This window comes from Pagrus major, chromosome 18 (assembly GCF_040436345.1).
Source record: "Pagrus major chromosome 18, Pma_NU_1.0".
Classification (NCBI taxonomy): Eukaryota; Metazoa; Chordata; class Actinopteri; order Spariformes; family Sparidae; genus Pagrus; species Pagrus major.
This window is the reverse complement of record NC_133232.1, coordinates 5,603,115-5,625,035: the sequence shown is the minus strand read 5'-3', so window position 1 is coordinate 5,625,035 and position 21,921 is coordinate 5,603,115. Positions and strand designations below refer to the sequence as shown.

Here is a 21,921-nt window from a genome sequence, read left to right as displayed (position 1 = left end):
TTATGTTTCAGTCCGGCTTTGTTTGGTTTCAGTGTTGAATCATTTGTGAATCCACTTCAACTTTCTGACAGGACGTCCAGGTGCGAGCGTGAGCTGCTGCTCAGCGACAAACAGTGTGTAAAAATCTAAATATATATGTTTTATTGGCTGATGGTGGCCGGTTTGAAAACTTGACAAGTCATCCAAACCCTTGTGGACACTTTGTAGGAACCTGGAACACTTTAAGAAATCAATTTATGGAAACTTCAATGAACTGAATTTACTTCCTGGCACCTTCAGTATAAAAGTAGTTCTTGGAAGAAGTTGAAGTGGAACACTAAATCAACTCCGTCACAAATACGTGCCACTGAGCAAGGCACCTAATCTGCTGGAGCTCTCAGAGTCCGACAGACCGAGGCGGTCGTACGATCAGGCATGAAGTGTTGAGTTTCAGAAAACAGAGAAGTCGATCTTCCTCCGTGTTGAGGAGTCAGTGTGGAGACGACCGGCAGCCATCAGTCAGTCCGTCAGCTGTAAACTGGCCTCAGAACCAGAACATGCAGCTTTATGATCAGTTATTATGTGAGTCCGAGGCACTTCAGCAGGTCGACTGTGGTCACTCAGGCCGGGTCACACCAGCATCTCACTGTCATGATTAGAGGATTTGTTCGGACAGCCGACCGACTGGAAACAGTCGTGACTGAGCCGACATTAAAGTGAACAAGCTGACAGAAACTATAACAACTAAAAACACGCAACATCCAGTTTTATGACCTGAAAGAAGAAGCAGCATCGTCTTCAATCAGCTGTGGGATAAAAGATGATGGTACAAATCTGTCTCTGAATTAAACTATGCTAACTTATTTACCTTAATGGCTAACCGGCAGCTAGCAAGCTTGGCAGGCTATTGTAGCTGGCTACTTTCGAAGCATGTTAGCATAAAAACGATTAAGTGTAGTTTCAGGAAACAGGAAAGTATTCAGTCTTATTGCTTTGACGTTAACAGCTAGAAAGCATTTTAGCAGTTAGCTAACTTATTTTATTTCCAATTTAATTAGCTACCTGGAAGCTAGCTCTCCTGCCACAGAAGCCCACCAACAGGCCAAACAAACTATGCTAACTTATTTTGCTTCCATGTTTAACAGTTACCTGGCAGTCAGCAAGCTAGCTAACTTGGCAAGCTATTGTAGGTGGCTTTTGGAAGCTTGTTAGCATAAAAACGACTACAAGTGTAGCTTCAGGAAACAGGAAAGTATTCAGTCTCGTTTGCTTTGACGTTAACAGCTAGGTAGCATTTCACCAGTCAGCTAATTAGCTCTCTAGCTACAGTACTAAGCTAACTAGCCTGACAAATAGCCGCTACATCATGACTTCACCACGTGACTTTCTGGTGTGACTGAGCGCTGATGATGCTGCCACACTGATCCGTCCGTTCGTCTCATAATTCCTTTAAAAAAACTTAATTTTTATGACTTAAGAACTGAACTTAAGAACTGAAGAGCTAACCGTCATATCTTACAAAAAACGGATAGAATAAAACTTAAATTGACAAACAGATCAACGTGGCAGCAGTTTTACCCGACAGTCTGAGGCTCAGAACACACAGGATCCAGTTTAAAGTCCATGTAGCTGCTGGAGCACCAGAACATTTACTGGTGGAGTCGCAGCTCAAATGGGAAATAATCGTCCTTGTTGTTCTGGATCGATGAGGATCCAACTGAAAGTCCTGACGGTTGTGTTGACGCTGCTTGTTGCTCTGCAGACGAGCAGCTGCAGCTCAGTTTGAGTTTAGATCCCAGGTAGAGGAGAACCGGGCCGACTGCAGGTTACCTTGAGAATGATGATGGCAGCTGTGCAGACGCACAGTCTGCTTTCTATCTACAGTCATGTGATCAGAGTCATGTGATCAGAGTCATCTGGGAGCGATCTCCGGCAGCATGGCGGGCAGGTGGATGGTCGGACACGAGTCTCTGTGTCTCAGTTTGAACATCAGCTGCTCTTTTTCCTGAGAAAGCTTCTGGTTGATCACCAGCTGCCTCTCCAGCGCCACCTTCAGGTCCTGCTGCTCCTTCGATAACCCCCTGACAAACACAGCAGAGACAGAGAGTCAGCATTACTGCGTTTTAAAAGCATCCCTGTCCCTTTAAATCCAGAGGTTTAAAGAACAGTAACAGTGTTTTATTTTGCGTTTTTCATGTTCAGGATTTAGCGGTTGTTGATCTTTGGCAGCAGGAGGTCAGTGTCAGTGTCGTGTGGTGAGATCAGTCAGTTAAATATTTTCCATCACTCGTCTGTTTGTGTTTCAACAGTTTCAGAGACGTGTGGATCATTTCTGAGGGTCTGAACTGTTCTGCTGATCCTTCAGTTGAATAAACCGTCTTTTAAACAGTTTTACTGGGTTTCATGAACAGCTGATTAACTGCAGGACTGTTGGATTAAAACAGTTTTAACTCAGTGATCCATTTATAATGTTAAAGTGTGCTTTAGATCTGAAAACAAATAGAAAGTGTAAATGTTGTTTTTCTGCACATGTATGTGTGATGTAATTGTCCAGCAGGTGGCGCCACAGTCCTCCACAATGAGCTGCTGGTAGTGAAGAAGAGGAGGCTGAAGCTCTTACTGGATCAGAGCCTGACAGTTGTCTATCCGGACCCTCAGATCTTCGTTCTGCTGCAGGATGTTGATGATCTGATCCTCCAGAGACAAATTCTTCTCCACCTGAGAACCACAAGAAGAAGACGGAGGAGGAGGAGGAGGAGGAGGAGACAGGAAGAGAAACGAGGTGATGATGTAAATCAAATCATTTCTTTGCAGACAGATTAAAGTTAAGTCTCCAGCAGTGTTCCTCCAGTCGACCCACCAGAGCCTCCATCTGCTGCAGCTTCCTGTTCTGCTCCTGGACTCGCTCGCTCTTCATCTCGATCACAAACAGCAGAGACTCCTGCTCAGACTCCCAGAATGCACCTGGGCTGCCGTGGGCCTGGAGGACGAACACACTGGTTAGTTCGTCCAGAAGAATAAATGCATAGTTTGGTTTGTATGTTCAGGTTCTCTCACCTGAATGTTTCTCTGCAGGTCCTTTTTAAACGTCGACTCTTGGACTCTCCTCTTCAGCTCGTTGTAAACCTGCAGCTCTGACGTCAGCTGCTCCACTTCACCCTGCAGTCACAGCACATGGTACAAAATGAAACATGAAACACTGACGTTCAGACGGTCGCTGATCTGCTCTGTTTTACCTTCAGGACGTTCTCAGCAGCCTGAAACCGTTCTGTCAGTTCACTCTTCTCTTGCTCCTGTTTCTTCTGCAGCTCTGCAACAAAAAACACAAACTCAGACTGATGACGTTCCTAATACTTATTACTTCTGGAAGTTTTTCTTTTCTTAAATAAGGTTAGCTCGCACAACACATCCTGACACACTGACTGGATGTGGTCCGATAAATTCTGACCAGGATGCACAGCACAAACATCTGAGAAATACAACCTTACAGTTTATTTACATGTTAAGTGATTCCATCCCAATCTGTTCATGTGCTTTTTCAATACATCTCCGTCTGTAAAGTAAGTTTAAGACATAATTATTAAGGTATATGAGCTCCAGCTCAGCTCAGCTCAGCTCGTCTCTACGTGGTGTATTAATAAAGTTATGTGACTGTAAATAAAAAACGCTCCGTCTATGAAACCTGAGACGTTGGTGCCGAGAATAATCTGGACATTTGTTACCTTCCACGTTTCTCTCGTGTTCTTCGGTCGCAGCTTTACTCTTCTGTTCGTGGAGGACGTTCAGATCAGCCGTCGTCTCCGTCTTCACCTAAAAGATCACATCAGAGGAAATAAAGACGGAAAAGTTCATTCTAACGACACACAGACTAATTAAATCAACTGAGCATCAATAGAAATCTGAGACTTCAGCTGTGAGAGAAGTTAAAACATGAACATGAACTGAAACTTGTCAGGTCACAAGTTGATGAGCAGAGTGTTCAGGTGGTCACGTGACCTGCAGGAGCTGCTCAGCTGCTGTCAGACGAGTATTAATAAACTCTGGCTGACACTTTCACTCCTCCTGCCAGAGAAGCTGACCTCAGACGTGGCTGTGATGTGTGTTAATCTGCTGCTCCGACACAATCCAGTCTTTAATCCACCAGATGTTGAAGCTCCTGTGTGAGAATCAATGAGGTCCAACACTGACGCTGATCAGTTCTGAGCAGGTCGGACGGACTCAGGTCAGGAAGACAACAAGCATCTGCCTCCGACCAGTTATTAATCAATAATCACGACCTCCTCACCTTATCGAGGATGCTCAGGACGAGGGCGCACACCTCCTCATCAGCGTGGTGCTTCAGTAGCTCCGCCCTCTCCGGGTTCCCATTGGACGAGAGCACTTCCTTTAACGTCCTCAGCTGCCACTCGAAGCGCTCCAGCTGCTTCTCCAGATACACGTCCTGCTCGCCTGACGACCGTTTACCTGCAGAGGAGAGAAACAGTGACACAAATGATTACAAATACATTCACATCATTCACATAATGACAAGTAAAAGCAGAACATCTTCACGTTTGTGAAGCTGCAACCATGAAAATTATGTTTTATTATCAATCAAACCACCGAACAACTGAAACAATTAGTCGATTAATCAATTAATCAGTGACAGAAAAATTAATTGCCAACTTTTGGATCACCGTTTGTCATTTTTCATGTAAAACATATGAATCTTTACTTTGTTTGGTGTGCAAAGATCTTAACTTGTAATGTAACTAGTAACTGAAGCCGCTGGATAAATGAATTGAAGTAAAAGTACCTCAGTATTTGAGTAAATGTCAGTATTTCATGTGTTCTGAGTGTTTTGGAGGAGTCGAAGGGTTAAATCAAAACTGCTCTCAGATGTGAAGCTGCAGGAAGTTTTTCAGACTAATTTAATTTCGACCTGTCAATTACATCATCGACATGCAGACACACGCTGACGCACACACACACACACACACACACACACACACACGCACACACACACACGCACACACACACACACACAGTTTGAATGACGTCTTCAGGCTGAAAAACATCTCGAGTGTTGTAAACCTGATGAGACTCATTATTTTTATTATGAACGCTGTAAAAACCTGAATAGAGAAAATGTTTGAGGACGTTTTAAAACTAGTTCCAGTTGTCAGAAAACATCTTAACGATGAAAACAAACCGACTGAAGAAATCAAATGATTTATAAATCATCTTCTGTATTTCAGACGGAGGTGAAGCAGGTCGCAGCCTGTCCGTCTGCACGTGAACTGATTTTTTAAACAAAGAGGAGCTTTAGTTTCTTTCTGCTGCTGTTTGACGGTTGAGACACAAACATCAGAGCTGTGGGATCGTTCACAGTCCAGCACGGGAGATCAATGATGGAAAAACACAAGAGATGCAGACATGAGACTCAAGTCAGTCGTTCCAAGTCATTTTTCTTTGTCAAGCCAAATCAAGACGAGTCCTTAGTTCACCTAAAAATGATGCGAGTGTAATCCAAGTCTCTGACCATCGTTATTTACACTGTTTGTGATCATAGCAGACGAGCTGTATGGAGACATCTGATGTTTTAAATCAAGTCTCCAGCTGCTTCAGTTGTTTAGCAGAATGCTGCAACTCTGTTTTACTGTGAAGCTCCAGAAATGTCTTGTGGACTACGAGACTTCACCTGACTTTATATCAGCATGGAGGGAGGAGATGATGAGTGGGTTTTTTACTTTTTGGCTGAACTGTTCCTTTAAGGCAGCCATCTTGAATGAGCAGCTGTTTTCCAGTGTTTTCACTCCAACATCTGTAGAGTGAGTCCAGCTCCTCGCTGCCTCAGAGCCTCAGTGATTCAGAGCAGGATGACGACAGCGTGTTGTTGGTACCTTCCTGTTTTAATGAGAGGTTTCTGTTCTGTCGTCTAAACTGAACAATCTGCTCGTAAACAGACGGAAACGAAGGAACAGTCAGTGCTGAGTCACAGCAGACGATTCATTCAGTCACATAAACGTCTCCTCACACCTGTAATCACCTGAGATCTCACTAACCGTTAACTGTCATCACTCAGACGTCAGGAGGAGGTTTTGTTGTCGTCGTGGTTTTTGTCTCTAACCCTCCTGCAGCCTGTAAACATCTCGAGTTACTGTAAATCTGAAGCCGTTTTATTTTATTTTCCACAGCAGCTGTTTCAAACTTTAGACTTAACGGGCTTATGGCAGAGTTACTACATGTCTTAGTTTTCGTTAGTAGTTATTTTGAGAAGTTAGGATACTCAGAAATCTTCAGATGTCTGTGAAATCTAGATAATATAAGACAGAATTGTATTTATCCAGACGGAAACTGTCAACTACTTGTGTTTTCACGATTCTACAAATCCATCACGTGATTACATTTTTGATTTAAACTTTTTTCTGTGCTGAGTAAGTAAAGATCCACAGATCGCTGGTTTTATGTTACAAACTCTTCTTTAAAGAGACAGAACAGCTCGACTTTATCCTGCTGTCTTTATGACAAGTTCAAATAATATTCACCAAAAATAAAACAACTGCAGCCTTCAGTGATTCAACGATAAACTACAAGAGAGAGAAATTCAGTTTGTTACAAAGTTCAGTTTCTAAAATTGGTCAAGAGTGAAGCCTCTTCACAAACAAGTCAATAAAGGATCTCTGAAACATGTCAGGTGCTGTCAGAGTTTCCTCTGGTACAAGTCAGCTGATCGTCTTCATCACACAGGGGAAGAGGCTGGAAGTGACGCAGGCTAACATGAAGCTAGCTGCAGGCTAACATGAAGCTAGCTGCAGGCTAACATGAAGCTAGCTGCAGGCTAACATGAAGCTAGCTGCAGGCTAACATGAAGGGGGTCGGCAGGATGGAGGGAAATGAAATAGTGAGCTCCTGCTTTTGATTGCAATGATAAAAAAAACTGAAAACTTATTTTAATCAATTTTTGATTTAAATGAAAATCACTTCTTCTGTCTACACAGGACAGGAATGTGTTGCGTTGTGTTGCGTTGTGTAGCTTCACCTGCACTTCATCAGTTTTATAATGTCTCTTGTTCAGTCTGACAAACATCGATCATTAACATTTTGTCTTGCGTAGCAGGAATATCACAGGGCTCTTTAAAACAATCGCTCCGTCCCGTGAAGTGACCCAGTAAACCATGACAGTGAACCAGCATGCAGGTAAACACCCGAGCTCACCTGAGAGGAATGCAGCTGTCGGTTACACCTGTGATGAACCTGCTGTGACAAGTCAAACTGCAGGAGGTCTTTTTATTAGAGCAGTTCACCTGCAGCTCTCAGGTTACTGATACAATCGTCATGGTGACCGAGCACAATGTGTTTGTGTTCATAACAAGATGATGTCATTGATACTTCTTCATCCAAACACACAGCCAGTCTTCAATCACATGGATCTTATTATCAGTTATTAAGTTTATTATTAAAGGCTGATTATTCACAATTATACTTTTCAATAACACATTAAATGATAACGTATTAACTTCACCTGTGTCATCTGATGATTTAGTTAAGTTTAGCCTCAGTGTTATTGTGTTTTAAACATCCAGCTGACGTGCTGCTACATCACAGTGAGCTAGTTCAGCTAGCTGTAAGCTAATGACCTCTCTGCTCTGAAGAGTCGTCTTTATCCAATTTAATCTCTGTGGTGCGTTTGTGTTCTCAGCTTGTAAATATAGAAATAAAAATAAATTTACTGTAACCATCAAAAGGAACCAGAAGTTCAGAGACGACACAGGAAGTGTTCAGCCGCAGCAGCAGCTGATTTCATCACGTACACATTTAGAGACGAGCTGCTGAACACAGCGAAGCGTTTAGCAGCTAAAGAGACAGATGTTTTCATCAGGAGGTGGAGGAGACCAAAAACAGAGCTAAAAGAACTTTTCTGCTGCCCCCAAGTGGACAAAACAAATCTGTAACTGCATGTTTAAATGTTTTCTGAGTTAAAATGATCCAATATTTCACAAGATAAAGTCTGAAGAGAGACTAAAGTCTTCAGTCAGATTCTCATTACGTTTAGTGAGACATGAAAACAGGAAGTGAAAGAACATGAAGCGGGTGAGAACCGTCAGAGGAGGAAACCCACATATAGTGCACAGATATGAAAACACTCACCTCCTTCATCTCGACGGCTGTTTTCTTTCTGCTTCTTCTCTCCCTTCTTGCCTTTGCTTTTCTTCTGATAACAACAGGAAGAGAAGAAGAAGAAGTGTCAGTGACACAATCAACAAACAGATAAACAGCTTCAGTCCTTTGCTGCCGTATCAAAGACAAGAAGGTTAAAAACATTTGCTTGTTATTTTTCTATATTTATTTAAAATGTGTTTATTTACCCATTTCTTTATTTTTCCATTTGTTGCAAAAGTCATAACTTCTTTTCTGTCTATTTACTTATCTTTACATCTATTAAATCAAACTGCTGATGATGGTGATGATAAAATAATCATGACTGTTGTTGACTGAAGGGAAAGAAAGAAATAAAAAGGAGGAAAGGGCCCCGACACACCAACATCTGGCCATCAGGGAGCGTCTACAGCTCTAGTTTTTGCGTTGTGTTTCAAACCTTCGGCACTAATTGACCCTTGTTTGCGTTTTTTGGCTGATTGAGAAACTCTGTAATGAAATGTTGTGTTTCAATGTTGTAAATGAAGAAATTCAGAAGCTGTTTCAAGAGTAAAGATCATAATTTAGATCATGGACAGTAATTGTTGTTGTTGTTGTTGTTGTTGTTTCTGGTGGAAAATGTCTTGATAATCCCTGAAATTGGTGGTGAAACTTTCTACCTCAAACATTTGCAAAGTTTTAGGTCAACAAGTTTTGAAGGACAGTCCAGAGCCAGCAGAGGTGGGAATTAACAAAATACCTAGTTACTGTACTTGAGTAGATGTTTCAGGTATCTGTACTTTACTTGAGTATCTCTTTGACTTTCCCTCTCTACATCTGAACACAAACATCTGAACTTTCTCCTCCTCACATTTTCAAAACAGGCTCGTTACTTTAGTTTGATGCATTTGAGGTGAATTATGGATTATTTTTATTTGGCGTCATCGCACGCCGCCTTCCCAACATCACAAGACTGATTTCAGCCTATCAGAGCACATCACGCACGGCAGACGCAGCGAGACGAAACAAAGACGTAAGAAGACGTAAACAGACAGAGAGGGAGGCTGGAATGTGGAGAAAAGGCGTGTTAGTGTCTCGTATCTGCAGAGATTTTCTTATTTTCTCTCTTTGTTGCTGCTCAGGACGCTTTACCAACACAAAATGTGGCTATTTGACGTCCTGGGAATGAGACTCAACAATCAACTATCTTTGGGGTGCGTTCAGGAACAGCTGGGACAAATCCTACTGACTCTACCTTCAACTTTAATAGTCTTTGAATTATATTAATATGATGTGAGCTTCAGTTAGCTTCGACCACAAATGTCCTTCAGAGGGAGACTTTTTACTCTAATACTCTGAGTACATTTCAGAGCCTGTACTCTATTACTTTTACTGGAGTAAAGAAGTCGAATCAGTACTTCTACTTTTACCTGAGTCCGTTTTTATACAAGTATCTGAACTTCTACTGGAGGAGAATATCTGTGGACTGTCGACAGCTCTGACAACCAGTTTGATCGGCTAAAACAACTGATTTCTGATATTTTATAGACAAAACAATCAACTGAGAGAAGATTAACTGAAATAGTGCTTGCAGGTAAAAACAAACATTTCCTGCAGATGTTATAACCCTAACATCTCTGAGAAAATGGATATGGATGTGTTCTGGTGGATCTCTCTACAGGTAAACAGCAGCTGACAACAATAAAACAATAAAAATAAATCATATTTGTATTTTGTAAAGTCAGGACTTCTTCCACTGCTTCATCCAGGACTCTGACCTCATTAAAGATCCATTTCCTGCCTTTCAGCAGGGTTTTTAGTACCGTTTTACCGTCCAAGTCATTCTGGGCACCACCAAGTCAAACTGTTGTTCCAACTTTATGAGCACAAACATGATAATAATAATTCACTAAAATGAGTTGAAATTACATCATTTTATTGAAAGAATATGACATTTTCTTGGGGGAAGTCACCCAGACACAGAGCCAAACATGTTGCACCTAAACCTAATTAGAAATGATCTCAGGTTGAAGGTCAGATAATATTATTGTTCTGAGCTCACAGCTCCGGACTGAACTGAACTTATCTCTAAAACTAATACTGATAATCTGAAGTGTGTCAGGAACATAAAACAGGTGGTTGGAGGGAGCTGAAGCCTCGACCCACTGAGGCGCCTCCTGGTTCAGGTCTGACTGTTGGGCTCACTGAGGCCTAGTGGTTCAGGTCGGGCTGTTAAACTGGAGCAGTGTGGTCATTATGAAAGCTGCAGATGGAGGTCTGAGTGACTCTGAGCTGCCAGCTTCTGTCTCATTAGTCTCCACATGACTGACGCTGTAACTTTCCCTCTTTTCTTTCTGGTTACATAACTTCAGCTGCAGCTCAGACGGACTGCAGACAACAGAACCACTGTTTGTTTATGATGAGAGGGTCTCATACCTGCACATTTAACACCTCACTGCACTGACACCAGGAGCTGCTCGCTGGCCTCGTTCACTTTGTATGAAATGTCAGAGAAATAGAGCAAAACGTCACTCGTGGTCGAGCAGAGTCCGAGCTGACAGATGTCGCTTTTGTCCGAACAACGGTCCAAAACACAAAGATGTTCAGCTCACAGTGATGCCAAACATTAATGTCTTTTGTTAGTTTAAAGGCGATCTGACTGAGACTAGAAATTAGAAATTTACATATAAACCTATAATTTTTTACATTTAGTCCAATGTTCTCCATTCAGTGTGAGCTGAATTATCTGTTAACACTTCCTGTTTGAAGTGTGCTCACAGATGTGCAAAACTTAAAAACATGAAGATTCTCAAGGGAGTTCTGAATGGAGCATCTTTCAAGATGTCTGAGTGGATTTATGGACGTTTATACTAATAAAACATATTGAACCAGCTGATTTATCCTCCTCACTCTGTTACTATCACAACAGATTCCATATTTCTAAATAAATTATTATAGTCGAACTCTTTCCAACACAATAATATTTGTTTTTCTTCACATGAACATCAGCAGCAGGTTTATGGAGATCTGTGCAGCAGATATGAAGACAGCTTTAGGCACTGATCCAAACATCCACATTACACAAGAACACAGAGTTCACACTGCAGGCCACGTCTCTCTCTCACACACACACACACACACACACACAGAAATGAATGCTTACTGTATTGCCTCAGCAGCCTCACACCCTCACATTGCTCAAGTACAGTGAGGCCAAACAATCACACCCTAACACACACACACACACACACACACACACACACACACACACACACACACACACACACACACACTCACTGTATAAACACTTCTAAACTCTGCTCAGCAAACTGGACACCAACTTTATTTAAACTGTGAGCTGAAACAATAAATATCTCTGGTTTAAACAGGAGGAGACGGGGATCATCAGTTTGAGGTGGAGGAGGAGGACGAGGAGGATGAAGACGAGGAGGAGGAGGAGGACGAGGAGGAGAAGCATATGTTCCTGCAGGCGTCGGAGGGGCCCTCGCTTATAAAAAAGGCCATAAATCAGAGCGAGGATCCCTCCTCTGTTTGTGCAGCACTTCAGTGTCAAGAAAAACCTGACGGCACCGAGCTGAACGTCTCGTTTCTTCAGCTTCTGCACGTTTGTCAGGAGAATGTAGATCTTCTGATTGGCTGATTTAAAGCTCAGTGGGCGGAGCTGAAGAGCTACAGGTTTTATAGTCGAGTGATTTTTAGATCGAAACTCAACAGGAGACTTAAAGTAAATGTTTCCAACGAGATTTAAAGACCCGAAACTTTCAAGTAATTTAGTTTGAGCTAAAATCAGGAAAGTTGTTAATTCTGTTAATTATTGATTACTGTCTATGGGGGGTCGAGGCAGTTTCTCACTGCTGCTCTATCACCCAGCAGAGAAAACTGTCTCCCAACACCAGCAAACAGAGTCAGATCGACTCTCACATCTCTGCCTGGAGACGGTCCGACATACATTTCTCTGCTGGGTTTAAACGGGTTGTCATCTCAGCACCACATGACTGTAACTTGTAATCTGTAACTTAGGTGTGTTCAGCCTCAGAAGCTTGAGACAAAGTTAGCTGGTTAGCTTGACTCAAGAAGCTGAGCTATGCAAACACAAATAACAACTGTAGGAGGGAGAGAAAAACACCAGCAGCGACCGGGAGAAAAGAAACACAGCCGCCATCAAATGACAAAATGACATCTCTTTCCTGTAAAGCAGCATTTAAAACCAGGAGAAGACAACACTTAAGACCGTCTAGTCTCACATCACGATAACGATAATTCAAAGCAGCCTCATCATCCAACAACAGGCTGATACCTCTGAGCTGCTTGAGCTGTTTTGGAGCAAAAACATGAATTAAAAAGCTGATGAATAAACGCAATAAAAAATCTGGAGGCATAAAAAGGTACAAACAGGAAGTGACATCATGCTGCAGCACTGTGACACGATGATGACTTCTCCTTTTCTGAACACAGTATCAGTGTTTCAATAGCTGACTGGACAGTATCACCAGATGACCTCTGACCTCTGAGCCTGAAAGGGCAGCAACACAGGAAATATCCTCTGATTCATCGATTCAACGCCGTTAAAACTCACGAGAATGAGACGTAAAACTTCAGAGATGAGCTGATGTGTCCGCAGTCCACAAAGCTCAAACATGCTTTTTATTGAAGTTTAATAACGTTGCCATGGAAACAACAACAGCATATAAGCCTTTATTTTTATATATTTTGGTAAACTGTCTCCATTAAGTTTAGACACTTGTACTCCTTTTCCACTGGTCAAAAATCCCACTTAAACCCACTAAGATCGGCCTTTTATGTGCAGTGAGAATGTGTCAACTCATTTACACTCGGGTCAGTTGACTCTGCAGTAGAACCGGGTTTTTACCACCTCGGCTTCGATCTAAACGTAAGACCTGGGTGAACACGCTAAATTCTGACGTATGGCGCGTTATCAACATCCAGTGGTGGCGCATGAATAAGGAAGGAATTTGGGATGTGTGAGTGCTCGAAAGTCATTCAGTCGACGTTGAGTTTAAAAGAAAGACTGCAGTAAAATATACAAACTGCTGATCAACGTAACATAACGTAACGTAACGGGTGTTGTTACCTGTTTCAAGTGAAATGTGATGTCAGAGTGTGTATTCAACATTTTCTTTGGAGAAGAAATGTTATGGAGGTAAAAAAGCCTCTAATCTCAAAACTGACCAGTTCATGACAGATATATCAGAACTATCAGTGAATTACTTTGACACTGAAGAAAACTTAAAAACAGGATCATTCTCAGAGGAGTTCTGCAGTTATAAAGAGCATCTTTCCTTTGATTTCTAAATGTTCATTCAAGGATAAACATTATATCCTCTGAATCTAGAAATATGTGCATCACGTCTGTTTGTTCAGCCTGAAGTTGTGTCATTAAATGTATCTTGTAAAGTTCAACATCTCTGAACTTTGAGGCACAAAGTCACATCTGCAGGCTGAAAGTCAAAAACATGTTTCTGAACAACAGTAATGACTGTTTTCCTCCTCTGACAAACCACAAAACAACTCAAGAAAGTGGAATGTAAAACGCTGCATGTTCATGTCACTGTGAAGGGATCAAACAAACACACACACACACACACACACACACACACACACACACACACACACACACACACACACACACACACACACACACACACACACACACACACAAACAAACAAACAAACACACACTTCCCAAAACCTACGTGGTCATTCATTACTTTGACGTAAAAACGCAACCTTATTTTTGAGCTATTTTGATTTTAAGAATAGCTCAATATCCAGGAGAGAACAAAACATCACTGTCTTATGATCAGGACTTTTCTCAATGATTCAAACACACACACACACACACACACACACACACACACACACACACAAACACACACACACGACAAAATGTTTGCCTGAGTGTTTAAATATTCCTCGGAGCAAAATGTAACATCTCCTGAACGAGGGTTAAACTCTCACACGGTGATGAAGAAAAAGCTTCTTTTCCCTCCGACGTGTCAAATGTCTCACGTTCACCCAGGAGACGGAGAATTCAGACGTTAACCTGAAGCTGCTCCGTCTTTAACTTCTCCTCCTGCTGCTGCTGGAAACCAACAGATGAAGTCTCCTCTGAACACCTGCTGCTCATTGAGGAGCGGAAACTCATCACAAAGAGTCTCAGAGTCGAGTCATTAAACTGCTCGCTGTGGGAAAAACAACTCTTCATGTTCTGCAGGACAAACTTCATCAAAGAGAACGAGACGTTTAACTGTAGATTCACTTTGTTTAAAGCTTCCTTTGAAGACTTATAAGCTCAGTTTAACTCCATTAAAGCTGCTAAAGAGGTAAAAGAAACTCTTAAAAGATTAAAAGCAGACATAAACCTGAAGGAGTCGACTTTTCTAACAAACATAAACATTTTAATTTAAATTATTTTACATGAATTAAACTCCAGACCTGGAATGAGCAGTTTAATGTTACGAAAAATGAACGTCTTTGCTGCATTATGTTGATGAAATGAGGTTTAATTCAAACTTAAGTTTATTTAAATGTACAAGTGTTTGTATTAAAAGCTTTGTGTTCAGATTGTAGAATACATTTATTAATAAATTATTTAAAAGCTTTCTGTCAGGTAGCAGAGGGAGAAGAAGTATTCAGATCCTTTGCTCCAGTAAAAGTACTCTGAAAATACTCCACCACAAGTTAAAGTCCTGCATTCAAAACTAGAGATCAACTGATATTGATTATTAGTCGTCAAGGAGACGACATTTTGAGGTTTTGAGGTACTTGTTCTTTACCTAAGTATTTCCATTTTCTGCTACTTTATACTTCCTCTCCACTACATTTATTTGATAACTTCAGTTACTAGTTACTTTACAGATTAAATGCTGCATCAGAGTCAAAGTAGAACATTTTAAAATTAATTTATTTTATCATCAATCAGATAAAACAAGAGTCTGATAATCAGAAAAATGTAGAGTATTGGATGAGATATACCGCCATGTCGATAAAATTATAATTATATAAATGTATAATTTACTTTTACATTTTATACTTAAGTACATTTAATATCAGATAAGTTAAGACTTTTCCTGAAATACTTTTCATATAAAAAGAACTAATATAATATAATATTATAGTTATATGAGTCTGACTGTTGAGTACTTTTTAACAACATTATTTATTAATGATAGAAACACAAAAACTACGAAAGCAGCAGAAATGATCCACTTGTTCTCTTTCTTGCAATCAGGAAGCCAAATAGCTTAGCTTAGCATAAAGACTGGAGACAGGGGGAAACAGCTAGCAGAAACAGAGGTAACAGAGGTAACAAACATCAGTCACAACAGCGGCATCACTCTGATAATTTGACTCTCGGAAAAAAAATAAAATAAACATATTTCGCAAAAAGTGGCACTGCTCCTTTAAACTGATGAACTAAGCCTGATCTTCCAGTCGAGGTGAACAAACCTCATCTGGCTCCTTTGACACAAGAACAGCAGCTCCCCAGATGTTTACAGACCGACTGTAAAAACTGTGAACTGAGCCTTTAATGACTTCCATCTAAAACTCTGCAGTTTGTAAAACATGAAGCAGAACCTGAAGAGTTCTTTACGGGTCAGCTATGAGACGCAGCAGGTCAAAGGTCGTGAAGCAGGACCTCACCTACTGTAGTGAAGTGATTTTACTCTGATCAACATCAGTTTGTCCAGTAATAATCAATACATTGATGAGTTCTTTTCTTTAGGTCTGATTGTGACATCATCACCTCTTAACAGTTGCACAACCAAAGTCCAGTCAGAAAACACATGATTTTAGTTTCCACGCTGCAGCTCAGAGGAAGAGGAGGGAAAACTCCTCGTGGTGTTCAACAGGGGGGTCAGGACCCTCAGAGGGTCGTCAGGTGACTGTAGTGGTCCTGTCTGTTAGAGGTACATTTACTCAACTAATGTACTCGAGTACAGTTTTGAGGTACTTGTACTTCTTTAAATATTGTAGTTTTACATGTTTTTACATCAAATAAACAACACTTTCCATTTCCCAACTTAACTCACATTTTATTTTTCATTTAAATAGTTATTAAAAAGCCTAAAGAGGAAAAAAAAAAAAGCAAAAATCTGAGAAAAAACTATTTTTTTCTTCTTTTCTCTCCTGTTAATCATCTGACAACCCCTCAGATTTATCTGAAAAAGTACTTTTACTTTTGATACTTTAAATACAATAAAGTACTTTTACTGCGGCCGTTATATTTTTAAATAATTATTCTTCCTCCTCCTGCATCACTATCTGTTCTGTTCATTGTTTCTTTGTCTCATTGATGAAATCTGACTCGAGCTGCATCACAACGGATGATTCAGGACAACAATGAGATGTTTCCTCGTTGCCATGGTGACAGCCGGTCATATGAAGGACTCGGGACGTGTCCAGATCTGATCATAAAAAACATTTATGAGTCACATGAAGCCGTTTTCTGCTGCAGGAAGTCACGAAGCATCAAACACACGATAATTAAACACTAGTTTGTTCCTGAGCTTTCACACACTTCATTAGATAAAGTAGTTTGTTCAGCTGTCGTCACATGACTGAAGGAACAAGCTTCAGTCACATGAGGAGGAGGTCATGTGACCGGACATCGACCACAGACACCAGATTAAAGACAATATCTTCAGCTAACAATTAGCTCAACCAGCTAACAATTAGCTCAACTAGCTAACAATTAGCTCAACCAGCTCAGTGTGTGTGTAGCAGCAGCTCGATGTTTCTATGGTAACATCCATCGGATCAGAACGATGATGCAGGTTATTTATTATTTACAATATTAGCAAACACTCACTAAACTGTTTAGGATCTGGAAGCATATTTACCAATATTAAAGGGAAATTCCACCAGTTTTCCTCATTAATGTCTGTTTACAGGTGTTGGGCTCCACTACATGTGTGAAATAGTATAAAGCTGGTTGCATTCTGGGTAATGTAGGCGGCCGGGTTTACAAAAGGAAGAAGAATATGTGGATTAAAAAACGTGATATCTCTGGTTCATTTGTTCAACTGTCCATAATGAGTCCAACAATGTTACAGGAGTTGGGGCCTACATTATCCACAATGCAACTTGGGGGTTAGGTAAAAGTTGTCCACAAGCAGCCGATGTCAAACTACACAATAAGACAACAACGTCTTTTTTCTGACTTTAATTTACAAAATAATCAGCACATAAATTGATAATGACATCAATTGTTGGACTTGTTTTTCCAGTTCCTGTTGTTTTCCCCACAAAGGGTCCCTTTCTTGATCTGTTACAAACTCAAACGGCAGTTTGATGACATAACTGGGATTTTGTCATTTTCAGTTCCTCCTGATTTTTTCAGTCTGTTAAAGTTCAAACGTACTCGAGGAGCTTTAAACTTCCTGTTTTCTTACCTGTTTCATTTTAAACAGACAGTATTGTTTTAAAGTTTTCACTGACTTTGTGAACGAAGCCTCAGACTGTTTCACTACAAACACTAAACTCTACAAACAGAAGAGTCATTTTTGGAGGTTTTAAGCTTTAAGTCGAGCCAGCTCATATTTTGTAAACACTTTTGTCACACTGTGAGTTTCTGTGAGGTTTTCATCCTTTAAACAAGCTGTCGGCTCAGAGTGTAACACCTCACACAGCTCAGACATAAACTGAGTTCAGGTTTACAGTCTGAGAGGCAGCCGGCCGGTGGAAAACTGTAACCTCTCCACCATCTGTTGGCTCCGAGACAACTGGACGACTCGACTCACAGAGCTGAGGTGAGAAATGAGCCAACAGGTTTCATAACACGGACAAGTTGTTTTAATTTAGTCATGATTGTTTTAAAATCGTGTCGGACTTACATGAGACATTTATGGGTCTTAATTAGAGCTGGAATGAAGAATTATTCACCTCATGGATTATTTTCAGGGGGTCAGATAAAAGATTCTGAGATTGAATAAATGGTTTCGTCTATAAAATGTCAGAAAATGGTGAAAAATGTTCAAATGTCAATGTTCAAAAAGATATTTAGATTTATGTAACTTTGGAGCTGGAAACAAAGAACTTCTGATTTAAAGAAGACTTAATTAAATGACACATTACACCATAGTTGCATGACATATAAACTGATTATTTTAGCGATACAAGAAGAAGAACTACTTAGGTAAACTAAATACGTCAGTGTTTCAAGTGAATTTCTTTGATTAATATCTTTTTAAAAATGTGAATAAAAGATGTCACTTTCAGACTCGACACGTTTGCTCCACATGTCGGCTGTAAACTCTAATAAGTTGCAGCATCAACACACGTGTGAAACAGACGTGTTGGAGTCTGAATGTTGGTTCGGCAGATTTGCAGATGATCGATTAACCGTCCAAACTCCACGTTTACACAAACCACAGAGAGAATCTGACAATCAGCACAATAAAGTCCAGATCTGTTATCAGCATCAGCTTTGTTTGGTTCTCGTCTGGAGACTTTTCATTGTGTGATGTTTGTGTGAGTGTTGCAGTCACATGACCTGCTGAAACATGTCATACATATATTAATATTAGCATGTTGGCTTTTTAAGTAAAGCCAAAGATTTCATGATCACTGAGTAACTTTTAAACAAAATAAAATAAAATAAAATAAATCAAACCTCCGACTGACTGGATCAAATCTTCTCTAAACTGTCACCTGTCCAAACATTCTGTTAAAGTCTGAAATATATCAGGTTCAATATGATTTAACTGCTGTTTCACTTAAAGCTGCTTTCACCTAAAAATCACAGAACAGCTTTAAACCAATGTTTAACAGTGAGCTACAGGGAAAAAAGATTTGAAAGTACAAAACAAAAACAGCAGGTGAATGTGTTGAACTCATGTTCTGTTTTAAATGAAACACATTATTGAACCATCAGTTTGTGTTGTTATTGGTGTGATGGATCCCCTCCAGCAGCAGCAGCAGCTCAGACTCTGAGCCTCTAAATCTCTTCTATTCTGAGCTAATCAAAGATTTACTGGATTTAAGTTATGTAACAGCTTCTGAAACCGCTCAGTGTTCTTCTTCTGTGGTGAAACAAGATGCTTTATAGAAAGCGGAGGTTCAGCATCTGTTTAGTTCAGTGTTTCAGCAGAAAGGTTATTAATAATTCTGTGGAAATTCACTTTCTCTATAACCGCCTGTCTACTCCTCGACTTCCTCTTCCTGTCGAGCAGGGGTTTCTCAAAGTGCAGCCGACGGGCCAGTAATGGCCACCATTACCTGAACCTGCAGACCCTGAACATGTGACCTTGTGTATCCAACCAGTGCTCAGTCAAATCACAGCTACATTAACCTGCGCCTGAGTGACCACCTGTGATCTGATCACTTCCTGCTCTATATGAAACAAACACGTCCATCACCGGGACAGACAGACTCCATGTTTTAACACAAAGACAGAAAGAAGTTCATGTAGAACATTTGCTGAATTTACAAGAAGGAACAAATAAGGAAGAATTAGTCAGAGACAGCATTTCACAAAGTTCATAAAGTGTCTCCTAACTCAACAACTCACTAAATTGAGACATTTGTTAAGGGAGTCTGGGGACTTTCTCCACGGGGACAAGGATGTAAATGGTGAAATCAGTGTAAACAGTGTGTTCAAACAGCTGCTAAATGTTGGCAGGTAAGACTTTAGCACTTTAGACACAGAAGCAGACAGTCGAAGCCGTTTCACAAAGTTTGATAAGTTTCTACTCATGAAACAACTCTTAAAATCACTACATTTGTTAAAGGAGTCTGGTGATGTTGTAACTGATTCGCTTCATATTTATGAATCAGAAGTATTTGAATCCAGCACATTGTAAAAAATAAAGCACCATAAACCAAATTGGCCAATTTGAGGATGTCATCTCGGGCTTCGTAATAGGAGCCTGATCAATATTTGCTGATATTATCAGCTGATATTAGCCTATCACAGATATATCAGTATTGGCGTATATTTTGACCGATATATGATTTGTTTATAAAATATCCTGCAGCCTCTGTTACATATCTTTGTCACAAATGTTTGATAACCACATTTCAGGATCACTGCAGAAAATGTGTGAATATCAGCCGATATATTGACGACATTAGCCCCCAAAAACAAGAATCAGTCCGGCTATAGAGCGATCAATTAATCAAGAAAACAATCAACAGATTAACATCAATGAGTTTGTCAGTCGCAGCCGTGACCTAAAATGAAAACTAGTAAATATAAAATGAAAAATACAAATATTACATTCATGATAAACCCTAAAAGTTTGTCAAGAGTCGACTTCTATAACACAATCACAACCTCAGGTCAATAACTGATCAATAACTGATCAGCTTCAGACTTCAGAACAAGATGTAAGAGTCAGGAGACCGAGCTGTTGTTCAGATCCAGGTTTCTACATCCTGACGACAAACTGGACCGAGTTCATCAAGAAGTGATTCAGTACTGAATGTTAATGTGTGATCAGACTCGTCCCTGCAGCAGAGTCAGTCTGTGATCCTCTGACCCACATGATGTCATCGTCTATCAATAACTGGAGGAAGACAACAGCTGTCAAACTGTGGTGAAGAATTACAGACATTACAGTTCAGACCTCTCGACACACAATCACACTGATCTCACCTTAATACACAAACTCCTCACTGACTGACAACATGGAGGAGCTCAGAGAAAGAAGTTTAAAGAGGTGATATCTTCAGATTTTAAAGAAAAATAACCATTAATTTATATACTAATATCACCACATTAATATCACAGAGCTGTGAGGTTAATATTAGAACATATTAGAGGATTTACACTGATTATGACACCATGTGATCCAGTTGGCTCACCTTTAAATCACTGCACACAGCAAGAACTCACATTAAACAACACATCAGACCATTATATCTGCATTAAAAGTGATAAAAACTCGCTATAAACTCACTTTAACTCAAAGAATGGCTGTCTGAGAGATAAATAAGGGCGTTAAAAGTGTATTACATGGCAGAACAAGAGACTCTGGAGGTGTCCATCAGAGAGAGCACCGTGGGAAAACTGCTCCAGGATTCAAACACGATGCCAGATTAAAAACAGATGTTCAGAAGAAAAGTAACGTTCACCGCTTTTCTTTGTTTGACACATTTAGGCGCCAAACCTCCACCTGTATCTGTGTTTATGTCACATAAATGAGATATAATTAATGAAGACTTGAGCTGTATGTTGAGCACACGGTGCTTTATTATCCGGAGCTCATTCCCGGCACGTTTTGTGTCCGTTCAGCCGCCGCCGGCCGCCTGCTAATGAACTTCCTCCGGCAGAAACAAAGTGAACTTCTCCCGGTACTCGGCTGTTTTCTGCCGGTGTTTGAGTCGGTTTGTGTCGGTGTTTCTCACCTTGCTTTGGCTGCAGCCCATTCCTCCTCCTCCGAGCTCTGCTGTCGGTGTGAAGCTGCTCTTCTTCGTCCTCTCCTCCTCCTCCTCTTCTTCTTCTTCTCTCTGTTGACAACTTTCAAAAACTGTGAAAAGGGCCGTGAACGCACCGCTCAGGCCGCCGAATACAGGGGGCGGGGCTTAGCCATGCTGCCTTCACGAACACTTCGTAAGATCGGAACTTTAAACTTTCTTTTAACTTCATTTAAAAATAAAAAAAATAAAATAAAATAAATTAGATAAGACTTTATTTTAGCAGAGAGGTGGTAGAGGTGTAAATATAATACAAACTAGTCGAAAAAACATACAAATTACAAAAAAAAGTTAGCAAGCACAAACTTGTATAAGTTAAAAGATCAACAATACAAACACTCCCAAATTGACAAATCTAAAAAG

General features: G+C 40.4%; 1 protein-coding gene across 1 annotated transcript; it reads right to left on the bottom strand.

Moving 5' to 3' along the window:
* Positions 1–1,491: 1,491 nt before the first annotated feature.
* ccdc69 (coiled-coil domain containing 69) lies at positions 1,492–21,539 on the bottom strand. The gene is made up of 9 exons (XM_073487398.1): positions 21,490–21,539; positions 8,110–8,173; positions 4,265–4,443; positions 3,702–3,789; positions 3,216–3,289; positions 3,037–3,138; positions 2,840–2,959; positions 2,600–2,697; positions 1,492–2,060 (listed from the first exon to the last, which is right to left on the bottom strand). Exons 1-9 carry the CDS (start codon positions 21,508–21,510, stop codon positions 1,892–1,894), a joined length of 915 nt encoding a protein of 304 aa, XP_073343499.1. The 5' UTR covers positions 21,511–21,539; the 3' UTR covers positions 1,492–1,891.
* Positions 21,540–21,921: the final 382 nt, after the last annotated feature.

Excerpts from the sequence above, each read along its gene's own strand:
- ccdc69 (XM_073487398.1), bottom strand. The coding sequence starts at position 21,510 with ATGGGCTGCAGCCAAAGCAAG. Across the intron at positions 8,174-21,489 it reads TGGGCTGCAGCCAAAGCAAG|AAGAAAAGCAAAGGCAAGAA; the intron begins GTGAGAAACACC and ends TGTTGTTATCAG. Across the intron at positions 4,444-8,109 it reads CAGCCGTCGAGATGAAGGAG|GTAAACGGTCGTCAGGCGAG; the intron begins GTGAGTGTTTTC and ends TCTCCTCTGCAG.